This window comes from Falco naumanni, chromosome 2, assembly GCF_017639655.2.
Source record: "Falco naumanni isolate bFalNau1 chromosome 2, bFalNau1.pat, whole genome shotgun sequence".
Lineage (NCBI taxonomy): Eukaryota > Metazoa > Chordata > Aves > Falconiformes > Falconidae > Falco > Falco naumanni.
This window is the reverse complement of record NC_054055.1, coordinates 62,180,831-62,200,509: the sequence shown is the minus strand read 5'-3', so window position 1 is coordinate 62,200,509 and position 19,679 is coordinate 62,180,831. Positions and strand designations below refer to the sequence as shown.

Genomic DNA, 19,679 nt, shown 5'->3' with positions numbered 1-19,679 from the left:
CCCTCATATATATATGTGTGTGTGTGTGTTTGTTTGTTTGTTTGTTTGTTTATATATATTTATTTTTGATCCCTGACAGATTTAAAGGTTTATACTGGCTAGTAGCACTACATTTTGGGTAGCTGCTTTAAAAATACCATGGCTTTTAAAACTGATATGGTCATTCTGAAGATTTAGCATTAGCTGGGTTTGAAAAAAATCACAAAGCTTTTTATGTTTTCACTTTGTCATTCTGTTACAATTAAAGGGCAATAACTGTCTGAGGGAGAACACATTAAAAGACAATATAGATTGTGCCCTGAAATACAGTGCAGCTGGATAGAATAAATCTCTTTGCATGGCCAAATAGATTTACATTAAAATGTTATTTTAGTGTTCTGACCAAACAGTTTAAGTGCTGGCTAATCTGGCTGGCTGGGGATTCTGACACCTCTCTGAGGCAAGTTCCAGTCTGCAGCCCACTGCAACCTCCCAAATACCTAGTGAAAGCAACCTGAAAGGAAACCTTAGGTTTTCCTTTGTTTGGAGGTTAATTCCAAACTAGCCAAAATTGGAACAAAAATTGTATCAGAATTTCAATTACATTTCTTTTGCAACAAAGACATTTTTTGTGCTTTTTGTTAAAGACTCTGTGGTCCAGGAGTCTATTATTTATTTTTGGTGGTGGTGGTGTTAATGAAAGCCTATGCGATAGTAGCCACCCCGATTCCAGTTGTACAAAGATCATGTTTTTTCTTTCCTTTGTCCTCTTTCCTCAAAAAATTAGACGAATTATTTCTTCTTGGTGTAAAATGATACGCAAAGGTTCATCTTTGACTTTGCTGAGAGTAGAGTCTTTTAAGGAATATAACAACAATACCACTTAGTTCTTGTTGAATTAAATATAGATACAGCTCACACAAATAATATTATTGGAGAAAAAAAAGACTGCCTGTGCAGCTTCAGATTTCTAACACAGTCTAAGACTTACAGGATTAATGGAGTCATGGTCCCTTTGGGGTTTTGTCCCAGACCACACAGGCCTTGTAAGACAATAAGGCTATTTTAGATTGATGTACTTTGTTCATATTCGGTGCCATTACCTAGGCAATACCAACCGTTTATCTCCTTTAAAGTAGACAGAGATAGTTCAGCAGGAAATCTGTTATTATTTCTCTATTCCTAAGGGAAAGAAATGAAAGAGAGGAATGCTCGGTTTGTTAATTGATGGCATCTTGTGAAAAAATACATTTATCCTCCCCTTCACCCCCCCAAATATTCTAGATAGATACAGAATCAGATGAAAATGAAGAATATTTATTTAGACTGGAAGAAAGACTTAACCAGGAAATACTCAAGAATTAAACAGGTTTTTACATTTCATAGGAAGCTTTTTAATATTTTTAGTCACTATATTAGTTTCTCATTTTTTTTAGTTCCTTATAAACAATTTATAAATACTGGCAATACAGTATATTCACAAAGAAAGATACAATATTCTCACTTGGAAGTCTTTATGTGTATAGTATACATATTAACAATAAGGGACATTTGCAGTGCTTTGCAAAAAACAGCTTAAACCCTGATCTTGTGCAAGTTGTGTATGTTCTTAGATTTACATTTGCAACCTTAATAGGACTACATGCAGAAGAAGGTGGTGCTGACTGTGTATTTTATCCTTTATGTGCATGGTATGAGTAACTTTAAATCAAGGGAGTCTGTATTGAGGAGACATGCCATGCTATGAGGAAAGTATCTGTCTAAACTAAAGCGTAGAAGTGCACTAGCGTACTGAAACACATTTAACTTTCATTTTGTACCCAAGTTTGGTGATGTGCATTTATCTCATCAAGTGGGATAATGTCTTTTTGTTTATACAGTTACTTCTATTACATCTGTTACATCTTACAGTTTTTTAAGACCTAAAATAAAAGACCAGGAACTGCATAAGCATTTATAAAGGGTTTAGTGAAATTGATTTTAAATACTTGAAATTGTTTGCCTCATTGAAGTCTTTGCATAGCAAGATTGGAGGGATACTTAGAGAACTGCATTAGCTAAAACACAGGGTTGAAATGGTTGAAAACCAGGGTAAAATGTCAGTTTGGACTTTCTTTTCTGACTTTAGTCAATCCTGGAAACTTTGGAGGAAGAACATTTCAGGAATAATTTCTGATAAATCCGAATACAAAACTAAGCCCTAATGGGCAGTCTTCCAGTTCCTTTTTTCAGTCCCAAGGAAATCATACAAGTATTTCTGTGAGTAAAAGCAGGATTAGTCTTAAGGTATCTAACTTAGCAGTTCTTGAGCCCGTATTAAGCTGATAAGGCTGGCTTTAAAAAGCATGTTCACATCTTTCTTTAGAATGATTTATCTGGTTTTTGTTCAGTAGATGAAGACAGCAAAAGTCACCACACCACAGCAGCAGACTAGGCCTCACGTGCTCACCGAGCTGCTGTGGGCAAAACAGAAGTCTGCCAGGGAAACCAAGAATGAATTTATTTTTCAAGTATTTCACATCGGCACGTAAACACATTAGACCATGACAGTGGGGTGGACAGCAGAATCACACAATGGTTGCGTTTGGGTGGCACCTCTGGACATCTAGTCCCCTGCTCAAGCCCTTGCTCCAGCAGGCCCGGCTGCATCCAGCTGCCCAGGACTGTGTCCAGCTGAGTTCTGAGTATCTGCAGGGATAGAGGCTCCACAGCTGGCCTGGATAACCTGGTCACCCTCATATTTAAAAACATTTTCTCAGGTTTAAACAGCATTCCCTGTATTTTGGTTTTGTGGCCATTGCTTCTTGTCCTGTCACTGGGCACCATTGAGAAGTCTGGCTCTTCCTTCTTTACGCACACACAGAGAAACACACAGACACAAACACACACATATCCCCCTGGTATTTATACACATGACTAAGATGCGTCTGAGTCTTCTTTTCTCCAGACTGAGCAGTCCCCGAGTCCTCAGCCTCTGTACAGGTGCTCCAGTTCCTTCATCATCTCCATGAACCATTTACTGGACTTGTCCATGTCTGTCTTGTACTGGGGAGCCCGTGACTGCACCCAGCACTCCAGCAGAGGGGAAGGGTGGCCTGCCCCTGCCTGCTGGCAGTGCTCTGCCCAATACAGCCCAGCAGGCCATCGGCCACCTTTGCTGTGAAGGCACAATGCTGGCTCGTGGGCAGCTTGGTGTCCACTGGGATGCCCGGCACCTTTGCTGCAAAGCTGCTTTCCAGGTGTTTGGCGCCAGCCTGTGCTGAAACTATTCCATCTGCCATCCAGAGGCTGCCATGGCAGATTTGGTAGCAGAATCAAGACATTAATTAACCTGTGTTGCAAAAAGGGAAAAAAACCCAAACCACAAAACCAAAACTTAATGATGTTATACCGTTAAAACACTAGTGGAATCTTAAAAACCTTATGGACATAATTATTAGAAGTATCGGCTCTCCTGTCTAGTTGACTTCTAAAAATCCTAAACGCTGGAGCATTAACACACTCATCCCGTCGGAGTTTCTGAAAATGATCCGAAATGTGCCTGTGTGGTACTTTTGAAAGAAGCTAAACCCTGTGATTTCTTATGGTGAGTATTTGAATTAGAGGTTCTGTAGCACCTTGGAATTCCAGATTGCTTTATTTCAGCGATGTTCCCTTATTAAGTTTTACTCCGTGGATATTTTAAAGTTCTAAACACAAACAGAAGCATACTGCAATCAAAACAGTGCTTAACTTGTGATCGTCTTTGCCAAGTGCACAGTCATCCGATAGTATCATAATTGATCTTGGTGCTAAGGTGCCAGACTCTGTGTTGCTGAAGGATAGTTAGATGATGTAAATAGCTTTTTGTGTTTTGCAATAAAGCACACTTTTGTTGTGCTTGATGTAAAAGCAGGAGATGAAGGTATCTTTTATTGAAGCAAACATGTGGAAAATTGCTCTAGATTGTTATAGTACAGAGCATCTCCCCTGAAAGGAATGAGGTTCATCTGTAGGGCAAACTCTGACTGTGGCACTTCATTGGGGTTACTCCTGGACTCCATGTGGTCAAAGCAAATAACATCATGTCCATCTAAACTGTTACAACCATGAGACTGGCACATTTTCTCATCTATAGTGTTATATTCTAAACTGTCACTAGGCATTAACTCAGTCACTGGTGAAGTCCTACCACCTAGAGATGAACTCTGCCTCAAAATGATGTTTTCCACTTCAGTGCTACTCGTATAGCAATTACTGGGTCATTAATATCATTGCCTGCAATTAGTGACAGTAGAATGAGCAAGAGGTTTGTTATTTATTTAATACGAACTTTCACTATAACCCTTTCTTATCCAGGTGCCATAGGCAGAGACCAGAGAGATTTTCAAGGCAGATGAACATACTTGAAGGGTGGTGTTGAGTTTGTGCAGTACAGAAAACAGAAAACATTTAATGTTAAGGCTTCTGCTTTTGTTTCCAGCAAGCCGTCTTGTCATTAGCAACAATCAGTGTAACTTGAATGCTAACTAATTCTATTAGTTCTGTTCAGCTGAACTGTTAAGCAAAGCTGGCTGTGGCAGTGGGGAGATATTTCTCCCCATGCATGAAAGGCTTTTGCCAGTAGCGTGCTGGGAGAAAGGATAAACTTACCTAAAATACCTATTTGTGGTTGATGAAGTTAACTAGCTAGTAATCTGTTTTAGATGCATACTTTCTGATATACGCAGAATACATCATAATTAGTGGGCTTCTATCTGCCACAGTTACTTCAGCGCTCACAAATATATAATTTGTTTATGTAAACTAGAAGCAACCATGTGTGCAGTAGATCATTATCTGATGTTTCTCAGAGTATGTGAAATACAGAACTGAAATACTTGTAGAAATTCTTAACTATAATGAAATACTTAAATTGTCATTCATGGTGATACAGTATTGAGGCGCTTTTGGTTGGGGTTTTTTTTGGTTTGTTTTGTTTTGTTTTGTTTTTTTTTTAATCTCTAAATAATTCCAAGAGAATTTTGACAAAGGACACTTGACAGCAGTGAAGCGAGTAGGATTTTATTGTGGGTGGGTGGATGCTGTGACCTTCTGTAATGGATAATAATTCAGCAAATAGTTTACTGTTTAGTACACTTCATCTGTGGTATTCCTTAACCCAGAGATAAGGTAGTGCTGTTTTTAAAATGATAGGCAGCAGAAACCAGTTTGAGCTCACAGCTTTTTCAATACTTTCCTGTTCCATCTTGTTCACTGTCTCTTTTTCTCTTTATGGAAAGACTGTTGAAATGAAGGGCAGGGTTTTGTTTTGTTTTGTTTTGTTTTTTTTTTAACACCTATTTTCTTGTGGTATGATGCCATGTCTCCCTGAAATTCATAGAATCATTTCGAATGTAGGAAAAATTACAAGAACTCTCTTCCTGTTTTGTGCTTAATACTTGGGCGGTCTTTCTCAGTAGAACAACGTGAGATGTGAGAGAGAGTCTACAGGTTTCCAGCGGTGTGCCTGGAATTAAACAGTTGGTATATACCAAGGTATATTATAGTACAGAACCACTTGGCTCTGTATTGCTTGTGTCCTCCACGTTGGCACACACCCACATCCCCCACACCCCCAAAAAAAACCCCACCAACCTGAAACAGTAATAAAATCTGTCCTTTTTTTAATACAGGAATAGAAGTGGAGACTTTTATGGCGATTTATATAAATACCCCTATATCGCATCTAAGTATCACAAATCACACCATTCGCATTTGGACACTTTTCGAGCGGTGGTTAGAAAAGTGAATCACAAAGTTTCACTGCAGAGCTTTTGTCTTCTTCCAGGCAAGAAGAGGCCTGTTTTTTGTTTTACTTCATTTTGTTCTGGTTTTAGCTTGACTGGGTAGGGCATTGCTGCTTACTTGCGGCGCAGAATATAATTTGTGGATCCTGTTTAGATATAAATCCTGAGACATACAACATAGGACTCAATTTAAAAACCAAAAAGGATGAGAAGTGGAAAAGAAGGGAGAATTCTTGTCCTTTCCTTCACATAGAAGTTTTGCCTTATGTGTAGATAAGAGGGGAAGAGGCTGGTTTCAAGAGTATTCATAAACACTCCATAAGCTTTCATTTAAGGAATAAAATATGTATCTTAATTTGAATAAATTTGTCAAATATGACTGAGAGAATGAGTGTCTGAATGGCCTTTAGGTTGGGAAACTGCACAAAATTCTGCTGCCACCTTGTCTTTGCAAGGAGGACAAATAAAAAAACCCAGACATTAGAAAATTGCAAAATGACTGGTAAACCATTTTTATATGTATTTTGTGACTGTCTCATTGTCCTAAAATGTATTAATTGAGCAAATTCAGCAGGTTCTTAATCTTTATTTTATTAAAAAGCCTTTCCTTATCTCTGTAGATCAGTAGAAAAGTTAGGATGAGATTTTACTGTCTGTAGATAGAAACACAGACGATATGTTGACAGTATCCTGTGCAACTGTTTGTAATACATTTAAGCTTTAGCATTTGTGTTCCAGGTTTGGGACTACTGATAGTTAAATTTTGGAAGACAGTTTCATCGTATTTGTAAAAAGTGAGAAAGTTGCAAAGTCAGTCTCATTTTTTGTCACTACAAGCAAGGGTAAACCGTTAGCTGCTAGTAGTGGGAATTGGTATGTTTACCTTCTCTCTAAACTTGCCGCAGCTCACCCAGCGTAGTGTTTGCCAAGCTACCTGTTCTTTGGTGAGCAGCCTGAAGAATTTTTTTTAGGTTGTTTCAGATCTCCATGCAGATCTGGCATTGCTACTAAGGGTGTGTGTGTTAATTTCATTTAATTAAAACTCTCTTTCTATTACCTCAGCTGCCTTGTTCTTCATCCTTGACTGGTCTAGAAACAACCTCTGTGTTGTGATCTGTGATTTGTGGTTCCATAGTATGTGATTTCTGGTGGTTTTAAACCTGTCCCATAAATTTAGATAATTTATGGGAAAGAAGAATTATTTATTTGGTGCTTCACTAAGTGAGTCATTAGAAGGACCAAAAGCAGATGAAAGCAGTCAGCACAAACACATAATGCCTGGCTGAAACAGTGTTCATTACTTAATAAAATAAAAAAAACCCTCAAAACCTTTACATGCATTTAGTAATCCTGTGAGTACATGTGAGATCAAGTGCAGCTTTGCTTTTAAGAATAACTTCTTATTACTGTTGATCTAAAGCTTTCATGGATTTTTGCTGCTGTTCAGGCTTCTCCGTTCTGTTTCTAAGCATAGCTGGGGAAAAGTGGAGATTGGTAGGGTTATTTGATTTTATTTAGCTCTGATTTGGAGAAACCTGTTTTCTGATGCTGAATTCAAGCAGTATTTAAGAAAAAAATGGTGAAAATCACTACTGTTGGACAGTACTGATCTACCCCAAAGTAACCTGTAATTCTCATTCTTCTATTAACACTAGCAGCAATTAATTCTTGATGACCTTGTCAACGATGTGTCTTCGATACATTGCCAAATGGCTTGTATTGTCCAGCACACTAAGGAGGGGCAAAACCAATATTGCCCTTGCCCATCAGTTGACATCACTCTTCCATTCCTGTAGTGGATTAGGGTCCATTTAGTTTTCACAGGAGAGTTAAGTACGATGATAATTTCTCTCTTCAGCTGTGTAGTCCATTTCGTATTCAAGCTCTGTAAATAAATGTGTTATAAAGTTGTGTTGGTTCAAAGGATATGACATGTAATTTCCAAGTAGGCAATGTTTTTCATAATCCTAAAAGTATGGTAATAATTGTGGCAGAATTAAGAGGTTAAGTTTTTTGTCTGCTGGTGTTTTCTTTTAAGTAATTGTGATGGCGTTTTTTCATTTTGTAATGTGTGTTTTTAGGAGTGAAGGAAGTTGAATTTTTGTGACTGTGCCTTCATTTCTAATCTCTTTGTGAATGAAAAACTACATACAGGCACAAATCCAACAGCTTAATTCTCCATCTGATTAGACCAATGTTACCAACCTGATAGGTTGAAAACAGCCAAGATCCATGCAGTGGCTTTGCCTCCTGGGAGGCAGAGTAATAACAATCAAATGAAGACATATTAAAATGTAATATTACTTCCTCTCCATGGGGACTGTATGAGAATCATAGCCAGGAACTATTCTTGTCAGCTGACTCTGTTTTGCTCACTGATTCCCTGCCTCTGCATTTATGACTAATGCATTTTGTACAATAAACACCACTTGGGAAGTTTTAAAATCAAATAAATGTAAAACACAATACATCGATTAACTTGGGTTACAGCTTTTTTTGTTTGTTTGGCTTTTTTTTCTGTGTGTGTGGTTTTGTTTTCAATAATTTATATATTTTGAAGAAGGGAGGGCAGAGCTGGAATGAAATTTTTTGGTCTGAATAATTTAATTTCCTCCTGTGTAAGGAAGAGGATATGTTAAGGCAGTGTTTTACAAAACTGAAAATGTATATTAGCTTCTCCAAAGTAGGTATGTATCAGTAGACTCTTAACCATAATTTTATAACAAGTAATTCTTTTTCTGAAAGTTGAAACCCCAAACTTCTGTTCCTTATAAAATGGCAGCTGCTATCACATACGAGGAATGCAGACATATGGTATCTGTGTATGTGGAGCTTGAACATCATTTTTGACTGACTGCTGTAAACATTACCTATAAATTATTACGATTTTTTCAGAGAGTCTTAAAATTAATAGAGATTTTAGGGCAATTGTATGTGGTTATTTGTAGGTGTGGATAAACTGTTGACCGAGTAATTTGATGTGCTTTTGACTGTAATTATTAGTTGTGCAATTGACACCAGTGGAACGGGACAGGTCTCAGAAAATCAGAGGTACCTATCCATCAAAAGATGTAAAGATATTTTGCTACCTGTTTAGCAAAATGGTGCTTACATTTAGTTTCCTATATGTTACTGTATTAATACAAAGTGTGGGATCCTGAGAACATTTAATACTCATGAGAAACTTTATGTTAATCATTAATTATACTTATTTATGTTAATATTTAAGTAGTATTTAGTCTTGTCCGCACAGGGCCGTGTGCTGGTAGTTCGTGTGTGAGTAATTGTCTCCAAAATATTTAGACCTAAATATAAAAAAAAACCAAACCTGTTCTTTTGCGTATATATATATGGATATAAGCATAAACTGGATGGACGGTCTAAAATTTGGTCATATAAACACACCAGAGAGTAGCATTTCTGTTTTAGACACAAGAAACTTGTGTTACGTTTCTGTGTTTATACCCAGCTATCCTAGACACTTTTTTTTGGAAATACCCTTTAAGTGTGAGCAGAGCTGCAGGTACAGGGTCACTTTACTGCAGAAGTGTGAGTGCAGTGGAGGAACTTATGTGATAGTGGGTATAATTTCCATTTGAAGATCAGTAGAGAAAGGCAGCAGCAAGTGTTTGAGGAATATTTTGTACTCCCTGCCTTGTTTGACTTCTGCACTCCACACTGTCAAGGGGGCATTAGCAGTGTGAAACTGTTTTCTCTCATGTCCCAGATTACTACTTCTTTTCTGTGCAGCTTTTCAAAGCTTGGAACAATGTGTTTTAAAACAACCCGCTTTCTTCCTGGTACACTAGGGATATGTGAGGTTTTATTTTGAAAGTCTTAATGAATTTTGAAAAATAATTTCCTCCAGTGGCCTTGGGTAATTGTCGGCTTAATTACAGGGAGAAGCTGAGATGGAAACTTTGCTTTGTCACTGAAATGCTCCTCTCTGACAGTTCCCAGTTCCTTGGGATGTAGCAGTCTGTACTCTGAGCTATAACATAGGCTTTCCGAAAACCCCTTGAAGAACTCTGGAAAAAGTGAATACTTCTGCAAATTCATTCATCTGACTGACATCAAAGCTATGAAAGCATTCTTTTAGGAAGCAAGCAAGGCAGATTGTGCTCGTGTAGGCACACAACCAGATTTATTGTACATGTGGGCCCTGCCATTCGGAGACTATATTTGAAGTAATTCTGCATTCTTTTGGCTGTCTTACTTTCTTGTTCTGTATTGAGGTCAGACTGCATCCTCTGCATCTTATTGAGGTCTCCTGCTCTGTGGGTTAAATGGATAGGCCTTTAAAGCATAAAAAGGCATTGATGTTCAGAAGAAGCAACACTCTATTCCATTAAAATCAAGTGGTTGGTGGAGATCTGAGCTCCCATTGCCTCGATTAAAAACCAAACGAAGAACAGCAAAAAATTCAAGACAAAGCCAGTGTTTATTAGTTGTACTTTCAGTTGATGCTCAGCTTTGGTATTTCTATTTACTGCTTTTTTTTTTCTCTTGTCCTTGTGCTGGTACATTGGTGAATAGGTCATAAAAAACACTTTCAGCATAGACACATTTGATTTATGTCCAGAACGAGTTCTTAGTATTGATTTTTTTTCCCTCTGGAAAAAAAAAAACAAAAGAAAACAAAACTATATGTCTCCATTATTTTCTGAGCCTGGCAATGCAGTGGCACATTTCAGATCGGCTTTTATCGTAAATTACTCAGTGTGCTCTTTCATATTTTCAAAAGTCTTTTTGCAAGTCAGAAAAAAAAGAAGCAGTTGCACATACAGCTATTGTCACATTTTTACAGGGGGGAGGGAACAAGAGGAGGAACTGGGAGGGACCACGTATGAGGAGAAGGGAATTTTAGGAAAAGAAAGCACAATTTGGGAAGTTTGTATGGTGGCTGTAATTTGAGTTAGTCACAAAAGAGGCAGAAGTGGAACAAAACCAAAAAGTAGATCAAAGGCTAGGGAGCAGGGTTCAGCGGTATGGGGTTTATATCTTTATGGCTAGAGAGAAGATTAGAGCAAGAAAAATACTGCCACGGGGCTAGGAAGACATTGTGAAGGAAAAAGGAAATATACATAGGCTGCATTTGAAAGAAAATCCCCAAGGAGGACAAAAGAGAAGGAGCGAGAATTAAAAACAAAGGTCTGAACAGTGTGAAGCCCTGGTTGAATTAGATCCTGAGCTGAAAGGAGAGGGGTAGAGGCAGGAAAGTGCTGCTTAAAGTAGTTCACCACAGCCATGACAAGCCGTGAGCTCCATTACATGTCATTTTCTATTTGTTTTCTCCAGTTGGTGGCCTGGTGCTGATGCGTGTGCACGCATCCGCTCGTACGTGCCTTGTGGGCCTTGCATAAACAGCTGTAAGAAATGACGTTGAAATTTCAACCCCCAGGAGAACCTGGGGTGGGAAAACCCCTGGTGCGTTCCTGTAAATAGCAGAGCCGGAGCCCAGTGCTGGCGGATGAGCCTGCATCGCCACCGTGAAGGGGCACCAGTGCGGACATGGACAGTGGTTCGGTGCCTGGCATGGTGCAGGCTGGCGCCGTGATGCCTACAGCTGAGGAGCTGCCAAATAGTTTTCCAGCAGCTGTTGGGGGTTCACAACCCTAGACTTGTGACTCAACGTTTTTGATTCTCTGAGGGAGCTGTGCTTCATGCTCAAATCACGTTGCAGTGCCAGCTTCCGGCAGAATTGGGGTTTTGTGGTGCCAGCCAGCACCTAGATAAGCGAGAACGATATAATAAACACAGGGGAAAGCATCCGTTTGTTTGTACGAGCTGAGAGGTTTCCATGAGAATAGAGTGTATTCCCCCACCGCCACCCACCCCTGAGGAGGCTCCTCAATGCTGAGAAAAGTGAGATTGTACTTTAAAATATTAAATGGTTTTCCAATCAGTGCAGAATCTCAGCTTTTACCTGGGTCTTTTGTATGTGTTCACTTCTTCCAGCAGGAGATTTGTAACAGAGGAAGCAGGTGTAACGTGGTGATTATAAAGATATTGTTGGGGTCAGGGTTGGGGAGGGTGAATTTTCAATGCTTTGCTCCTCTGAGTCTGCCAGGGCTTCCTTTTCAGCTGACTCCCATCACCTTTTAGCAAGGTGCTGTGTTTTCGTCCAAGTGAGTCAGTCAGTCAATTGTGCGTAGAAAAAAAGGTTGCTGGGTAAATTTGAAACCTTGATAACGCATTCCTCCATTTGTATATATTGTATGGCTTACAAATGTGTTCATTCCTTTGGCTTTCAACATTTCACAACATTCCGTAGGTCAGCCTGAGCAACAAGAACAGGTCCCGGTAGATTGAAAGGTTTCTGCTTTCAGACATTCATGTTCACATCACTTTGCCTGTTGATTTCCTGATTTTTATTTATTTTTATTTTTTTTATTTTTCTTTTATTTTTAATCAGCAACATCAAATGGGTCTTTGGAGGGCCTGGATAACCAGGAGGGAGGGGTGTGCCAGACAAAAACCATGAAGATCCTCATGAAAGTTGGACAAGGTAAAGACCATCTGCTGTTTCATGAAATTGCTTTGATCAGCATCAATGTCCTTTTAGTTTCCAGACTTCCTTTAGCCATGTAGAGCAGAGAGCCAGCCGAGTCTAGTGTGGTCATTCCTCCCTAATAGTCTGAAAGCAAAGCCTATTTTCTCTTCCTCGGCTACTGACAGATTTCTGCAAAAGGAGGGTTGGTGTAATGAGATCTCTTCATTGGAGAGATCCCTACAAGGAAAGGTCACCTGGGAGTAGTGTGTTTCTGTCATTTTTATTTTTATTTTAAAAACAAAAGCCACAACTCTGCTGCTCAAAATTATTTAAAATACATGAAAGGAGGGAAGCTAATATTTCTATAGTTTGCTTGTTATGAATTGTGATTACAGAGAGGGTTTTGTTCATTGTCTCTTCACATATAGATAACCTATTGTGCAGGAAGAAAGAATTATTCTTCTACGCAGAAGTTGGTTTAGTAGTCAATCAACTTCCTCAGTTAAACTGAAATGTCATCTGCAAAGCTTTTCTTGCCTGTTACAGGAGTCCCTCTAGTTTCTGCAGATGGCCTCACCATTTAAACCTCTGAAATAATATAACCATTTTGCTTTAAAAGGAAAAGGTCCTTTGCATAAAGATTCTTCCGTTTAAAAACGTTTGTGTCCCATGAGGTACCCAGACCTGGCTTATAAAGCTCTGTACCATCAAGTGCTGAAGCTGTATGAGTCATCTTTCTCTCCCCCAGATCCAAACTCAGCGGGGCTGCCCCGGCACACGGATCCCACCAAGCGCCCTGAGCAGGAAGCTGGCACCAACGGGAAGAGTTCCACCACCAGTCCCTTTGTGAAGGACCACTCAGGTAGGCGTGGTGGGGCTCACGCCTGGAACGGGGCTCTGGTGCAGTCTCCTCCTTCGTCCCCAAACGCATGTTATTTTACCATTAAAGTAACAGAAAAACAAATGTTTTTGTACCGAGATGGTGCAAAAGCCCGTACTGATGCTCAGGTGCATAGTGTCTGGTAGTTGCAAGTTCTGGCAACAGCTGCTTTCTCCCCTCTTCCACTCTGCAGCAGAAGTCAATTACATCTTGTGAGAATATCACTCATTTACAGGAAAGTTTTGGATAGGACATTCACTAAGCAGCTTTACGATGGTAAATGCCACCTTACATTTAGTACTCTGGCAGATGAACGAGTCTTTCTGTCTTTCTCTTCCCGTATAATACATTATCAAGTGGTTCTCGACAGCCATTTATAAAGTTTATTTCAAGGCATCTATAATTAATGTCCTGGTCTTTTAACTGACCATATAATATCTACACATGAATGGTTGGTCTTTCACTAAATTTAAAGATTTTTTTTTTTTTTTAAATCTAAACAAGATAAACAGATGGTTCTGAATAAGTATCTTCAGGATGCATTTCAGACATGAGGTGAACAAGAAACAAAACTAGATTTTAAGACCTTGGGTCTCCAGAAGAAAATTTGGTGGATTGGGTGTGCTTCAAAGCAAAACTTGCTGATAGTTGATTCTGGGGTTTCTGAAAATGGCTGCAAGATTTCCTTGCTAATTCTGCCATTAGTTACCGGGCTAACAAATCTTTGATTTGGCAGTCACTAGGCAGGCTTCAGCTATTTCCTATGGAGATTCTGGTGGGAAAAGTTCACAGTTACATAGACACAGCATCTGCAGAATTCCTCCACCTGTGAGTGAGCATCAAGGGAGGGAGGTTGGTTCAAGTTTTCAAGTGAGAAAGTGTCAAATGAGCATTCATTTAACTTTTGTGACAAATAATATGACAGTGCGGTGGCACCAAATATGCATCAGGCTGTTCAACACATGAGGTTTTCCTGAGTACCAAATGTGTGTTGTTGTTTTAAGTAAATGTAAGTTAATACAAACAGATACATGCCATAGGCATTTTGCCTGTCTCCTGCCCTGCCTCAAGCTCCTTTGTTTCATGTGCAAGCAAGAGGAGTCCACGGAGGGCGGCACTAAAGGCAGTCTAACTTAAATCAATATGCGAAAGATAAAATAGCAGAAGAATGGTGTGACACTGAACAGTACCAGTTGTCCTGAGAATTGTCATTTCCCTCTGTTATTTTCGCTTTGCAGTCCTGTCCCACCCTTCTTTGCTGCCCGGGGCTGGCTAGCATCTGTTAAAAGATGCGGCATGCATCAAAGGCTGCCTTTGTCAGTGCCAGTCCTGGCCGCTGATGGATGATGATGTATGAAACAGGGTGGTTTGGGAGCAGCACAAAAGTGAGACCAACAGACACGAAGTCTTGTTTAATATTGATTGCTGACTTCGGCTGTTTGCATTTAGCTATCTAACAGGGTAATTGGTTTGTCAAAGTGCAGCTGTCAGTTAATTCTTCCAGTCTTGCTTACTCTACACATTTTTAAGCAGTGTAAACAGGTCGTAGGATGGCAATAACTTTTGTCTGTTGTATTTCCGTTCTTTCCAGGATCTAGCACAGATGGCAGTAAGGCTGGGCATTCCAGTATACTGGGTTCAGAGGTGGCCTTATTTGCAGGGATTGCATCAGGGTGCATCATTTTCATCGTCATCATCATCACTTTGGTGGTTCTTTTGTTGAAGTACCGGAGAAGACACAGGAAGCATTCCCCGCAACACACGACAACTCTCTCACTTAGTACGTTAGCCACCCCAAAACGCAGTGGCAACAACAATGGTTCTGAGCCCAGTGACATTATCATTCCTCTAAGGACTGCAGACAGTGTCTTTTGCCCCCACTATGAAAAGGTCAGCGGCGACTATGGACATCCTGTGTACATAGTTCAAGAGATGCCTCCTCAGAGTCCAGCAAACATTTATTACAAGGTCTGAGAAACACACAACCAACTCCGTGGTACAGTTGAGTCATAGAGGAAACTCACTGGTCAAATGCTTTCTGTTGGGGTTTGTGATGATGCCTTGTGCACTAGCATTGACTCAAGCACAGGGGGGAGAAGGCGACAGCTCTTTCTCCGGGAGCCGGTGCGAGCTGGACAGCTTACCTAGTCTGTAGAATTCCTATCTCGGTGAATAAGTATTCACTAAAAGCTGGAAGACTTTTACGTAGAAGATGCCCATTCTGATTGCTGTACTCTTGTTACATTCATCATCCTCAAAGCCATGTGCTGCAGGCGTTCACGCATGTACGAAAGCCAAGGGAAGATGGAGTGATCCATGGATGTTAATAGTTCTAGGCATCCTGGGAAGGTGCTCTAGGATATATCAAGCTTGAAATGCAATCTTCTGACTTTTGTGTGTGTCTCTCAGTGCGTACTGGATTTGTCACATAGACCTTGGTGTCTAAGTAAGACTTGTTAAAGTTCTCTTGCTTTTAGTCTGTCACTGTTCCATTTGTTTCTGTTATCCGGTGCTCTGCCATCCTTCACATAAGATTTCCTTTCACTCCACCTCCTGAATCACTAATGGAACATTAATGTTTGGAGATCTGCGCTCCATCCATCTGCTACAGCAGCCTCACTTGAATGGGTAATGCGGTTATAGAAATTGTGTTTGATAGTAAGGAGCCTTCCAGCCAAAAAGTTGGGCTGTCAACAAAGTCAAGAGCCGGACTGGGTGGTGGAGGGAAGGGCTGACTGCAGTTGCAGTTGAATACTGCTGCCTCAAAAATAGAAGCTGAGAAGAAAAAAACAAAAAAAACCCAACATTTAGGTAGCACAGCACTTTGGTATGCTAAGTTTTAAGAGGCAAGTAGGAGACACAATAACATGCGCAGTGGATTAGGGCTGCATTGGAAGGAATTAATGGTTATCAAATACCAGTGTGCAGAAAAAAATAGTACCTTCAATACAGTAGAACAAAGGGGTATTGTTAGCAAGTGAACAAGCTTGGAGAGGACAAGACAATAGCAGGCCATTAGGATATATTAGGGCAGGGCTGTTGTGGTACTGGCAATAAAATATACAGCTTTGAAGCTGTAGCGAAAACGTAGTCTGCTTTGGATGACTTTTAAGCAGACTCAGCTGCTATACTATCACATTATACTAAACACAGGGAAAGCATGTAAGAAAATAGCAGAGAGCCAAATCTGACCAAGATGATTATAAGCCAATGGGTCAAACAAGCTGTAATTCTATCACTGGTAAGGTTGTGGAAAAAAAAGCCTTTCTCATCTCTAAAAGTAAGACAGAATTTCTGACTGAGCCTTTTGACACTTTGGTTTATTGTAGTGCTGTCCCTGCACAGTGGGTGTAGGTACTGTGACTGACACAGGCGTTCATTGGTGCTCTGTTGCAAAGTTAAAGCACATATGGCAAACCTCTTGCAGTCCGTAAGAATAAAATAAATTATGACACTGAGCTGGAGAAGGAAGATATGTCTTATTTATAATTGGTGTATAGAACACGAGGGATATAAAGTGAGTTTTTCTTTTGTTCATTCTTTCTTACTTTTTTATTTTGGTTTGCTTTTTTTACTAATATATATTTTGAGATTGCACAGAAAAGAAACTGCTTCTGGGAAAAAACATCAGCCATCCAAACAATGGGAGCATATTAAAAAAAACACAACCAAATCCAAAGCATCTCGTAAGAGAACACTAGGAAATATAAGGCCCAAAATACGAGGAAGTCAATGTTACTGCATCACATATTTAACAGTGATAAGATATGCCGGCATTTATTTTGTGTGTTGCATTTTCCCTTGCCTTATGGGCTGATGTGTTCTGTAGATTTCATTGAGGTTTGTAGAGGGGGGTTTCAGGTTAAAGTTTTCTCTTTAGTATGGCTATTCCCCTAAAGCTCCCACTCTGGGGAGGAAATAAAAAAACTCTACTTTTATATGTGCTATGCAAATAGACATTTCTAACATAGTCATGTTACTATGGTAACACTTTGCTTTCTGATTTGGAAAGAAAATGTAGCAACAGCATTTTGGGGTTCTTAGACCTCCAGTGAGCACCTGAAAAAAAAAAAAAAAAAGAAAAAAAGAAAAGAAAAAGACAAAAAACCTGTCATAGAAATGATCACTCTGTTTCCTGAACCTGAAAATGATGTTGGGATGTTGGTCCAAAAGAGAGAAACAAAACAAAAAAAAATCCCAACCCATGGTTCTGTGGAGGGTTACCATGGTGACTAACTACAGTACATATGTAATTCTTTTCAACAACCCTTCCTTTCTGTGAATCCATCCATACAAGGTTCTCTTGTAAGTCATTAAGATTTTATTTTGGGGGAGGGGGAGGAAGGGAAAAGATGGGTTTACTGATACTGATTTTTATTAAATCAAACCTATGCTTCATCAGTTGGCTACATTCTAGTTATGTACTAAACTGTGAAAAAAAAATCAGACGAATTGCTCAAGAGCAACCTGCAACCAATTAAAAAAAAAAAATGTACTGTGCGTCTGTTTTGTGTCTAGTGCAGAATTATGACAATCTACCAACTGTTCCTTTATTTGACGTTGGTCCAGCTTTGAAAAGTTACTGTAAATGCCTTGCTTGTATGATCATCCCTAGTCACCCGACTTGGAATTTGCACCATCATGTCTAAGTGAAGATGCTGTAAATAGGTTCAGAGTTACTGTATATGGATTTGGGGTGTTACAGTAGCCTTATTCACCTTTTTAAATAATAATAATAAAAAACCACACATGAAAACAAGATAAAAATGGCTTTTCTTAACCAGATTGTGTATATAGAGCAATGTTGGGTTTTTATAAAGTCCGAGCAAGATGTTTTGTATAAAATTTGAATTTTGCAATGTATTTAGCTACAGCTTGTTTAAAGGCAGTGTCATTCCCCTTTGCACTGTACCGAGGAAAAAAATGGTATAAAAGGTTGCCAAATTGCCGCATATTTGTGCTGAAATTGTGTACCATGAATATTTATTTAAGAATTTCTTTGTCCAGTTTGTAAGTAACACAGTATTATGCTTGAGTTATAAATAATTTCTTTTTTTTTTTTTGGTTTTGGTTTTTGTTTGTTTGGTTTGTTTGTTCTGTTTTAAAACTAGCCGGTCATAAGTTTGAAATCTGCTTTAGTTCCACATTGCAATTAGTTCCCGGAAAATGAAAATTATGAAAATCACATTCCACGTCTGTTTGAAACTGAATTTGTTCTTAAAAAAATAAAATATTTTTTTCCTATGGAAAGCTTGCCTTCTAAGTATTTCCTTATTTTGTTTTGCAATTTTTTTTTCCTTTTCAAAACATAAAAGTAAATAAGAAAGCCAACAAGCCTGCCTCCCTCTGCCCCTCCATCCCTCCTTTCTCTCTCTTTCCCTCCTCTCCCCCATCTCTCTTATTGCTAATGACTTAGAGGAAAGAAAGCTCTTCATAATACACTGACTTCTGTTAACCTGCTTCTTTCCCAGACTTTCTCTTACATCATATATCATATATATAACACCTATCAGCAGATTTTAAAAAACACAGGGGGGTCTTACGCCCTTGGAAGTCAGTGAGCTTGAGTCAGGTGCAGTAGCCAGATTGCCTGGATGATCTGGGAAGTGAGATCATAACCATGCAAATAATTCCCAGACCTTATAGAGTGGATTTACACTGTGGGCAGAGTCAGAGAATAAAATATACCTGGAGCCTTCTGGGCACTGTTGCTGTCACCGCTGCTCCTGAGGAGGGGGAGTGAAAGCCTGGGGTGGTGGAGCTGAACAAGAAGGAGCAGGGGGTGGAAGACATTGGGACAATGTCAAAGGATTAGAAATGCTGCAAAGTCAAAAGATCTCTGCGTGGTTCTTTCCCTGGGGCTGTGCATCATCCTGTCCCTGCTTTTACTGCGCCTTAAGTTAAGGGAGATGGGGGCCACTGTGCTGATGACACAAGCCTTAATACGAGATCTGTGGTGGTGTTTGCACTAATTTTCATTTAGGATAAGCAGGTACCTAATTTAATAAATAATACTTTCATGTTTTGACAAAGTCCGGTCACCCTGAAAGTGAAGCACCTTTCAGTTTGTTCGTACATAAATGGCATGATCATCCATGGAGCGACAGGTGGGAAGGTCTACAGAGGGCAAAGGTGCATTTGTAATTGTAACAACAGATGCAAGTTTGTCATAGAATTTTCATTGAAGAAAGGCAGGTAGTTATTCATTGTATTGGTCACACAATTCCCAGTTGTCAAATTACGTTTCTGCATTATCAGGGAAAAATTGACTGTATGACAAAGGCACTAGATGCTTTGCAATGGCACAAGTATTCTGAAACTGGACAGACAGAACGCCCTAGAGACAGTGGAAAATTGGGGTTAGCGCAGCTTCTTGCTGACAGACTCATTTCACAGATCCAATTTACAGAATCATGCTGGAAGTCGACTGTAGGTGGAAAGTCACGCAGTGGCCCTTAGGTTCACCTCCTGACTGTGCCACAGGTTTCCTTGGGAGAGTTACTTGGTCCAGCAGAAGGCATATGTGTCCATGGTAGAGCATGTGAGCTTCCTCGGACTT

At 39.6% G+C, this 19,679-nt stretch overlaps 1 protein-coding gene across 1 annotated transcript in view; it reads left to right on the top strand.

The window, feature by feature from the left end:
* Nucleotides 1-18,364, top strand: part of EFNB2 (ephrin B2) — a 46,430-nt gene extending 28,066 nt beyond the window's left edge. The window contains exons 3-5 of the mRNA XM_040584502.1: nucleotides 12,163-12,255; nucleotides 12,989-13,102; nucleotides 14,712-18,364. Coding sequence (XP_040440436.1) covers nucleotides 12,163-12,255; nucleotides 12,989-13,102; nucleotides 14,712-15,094 — 590 coding nt within the window. The 3' untranslated portion in view covers nucleotides 15,095-18,364. The remainder of the gene's footprint in view (nucleotides 1-12,162; nucleotides 12,256-12,988; nucleotides 13,103-14,711) is intronic.
* The last annotated feature ends 1,315 nt before the right edge of the window (nucleotides 18,365-19,679 follow it).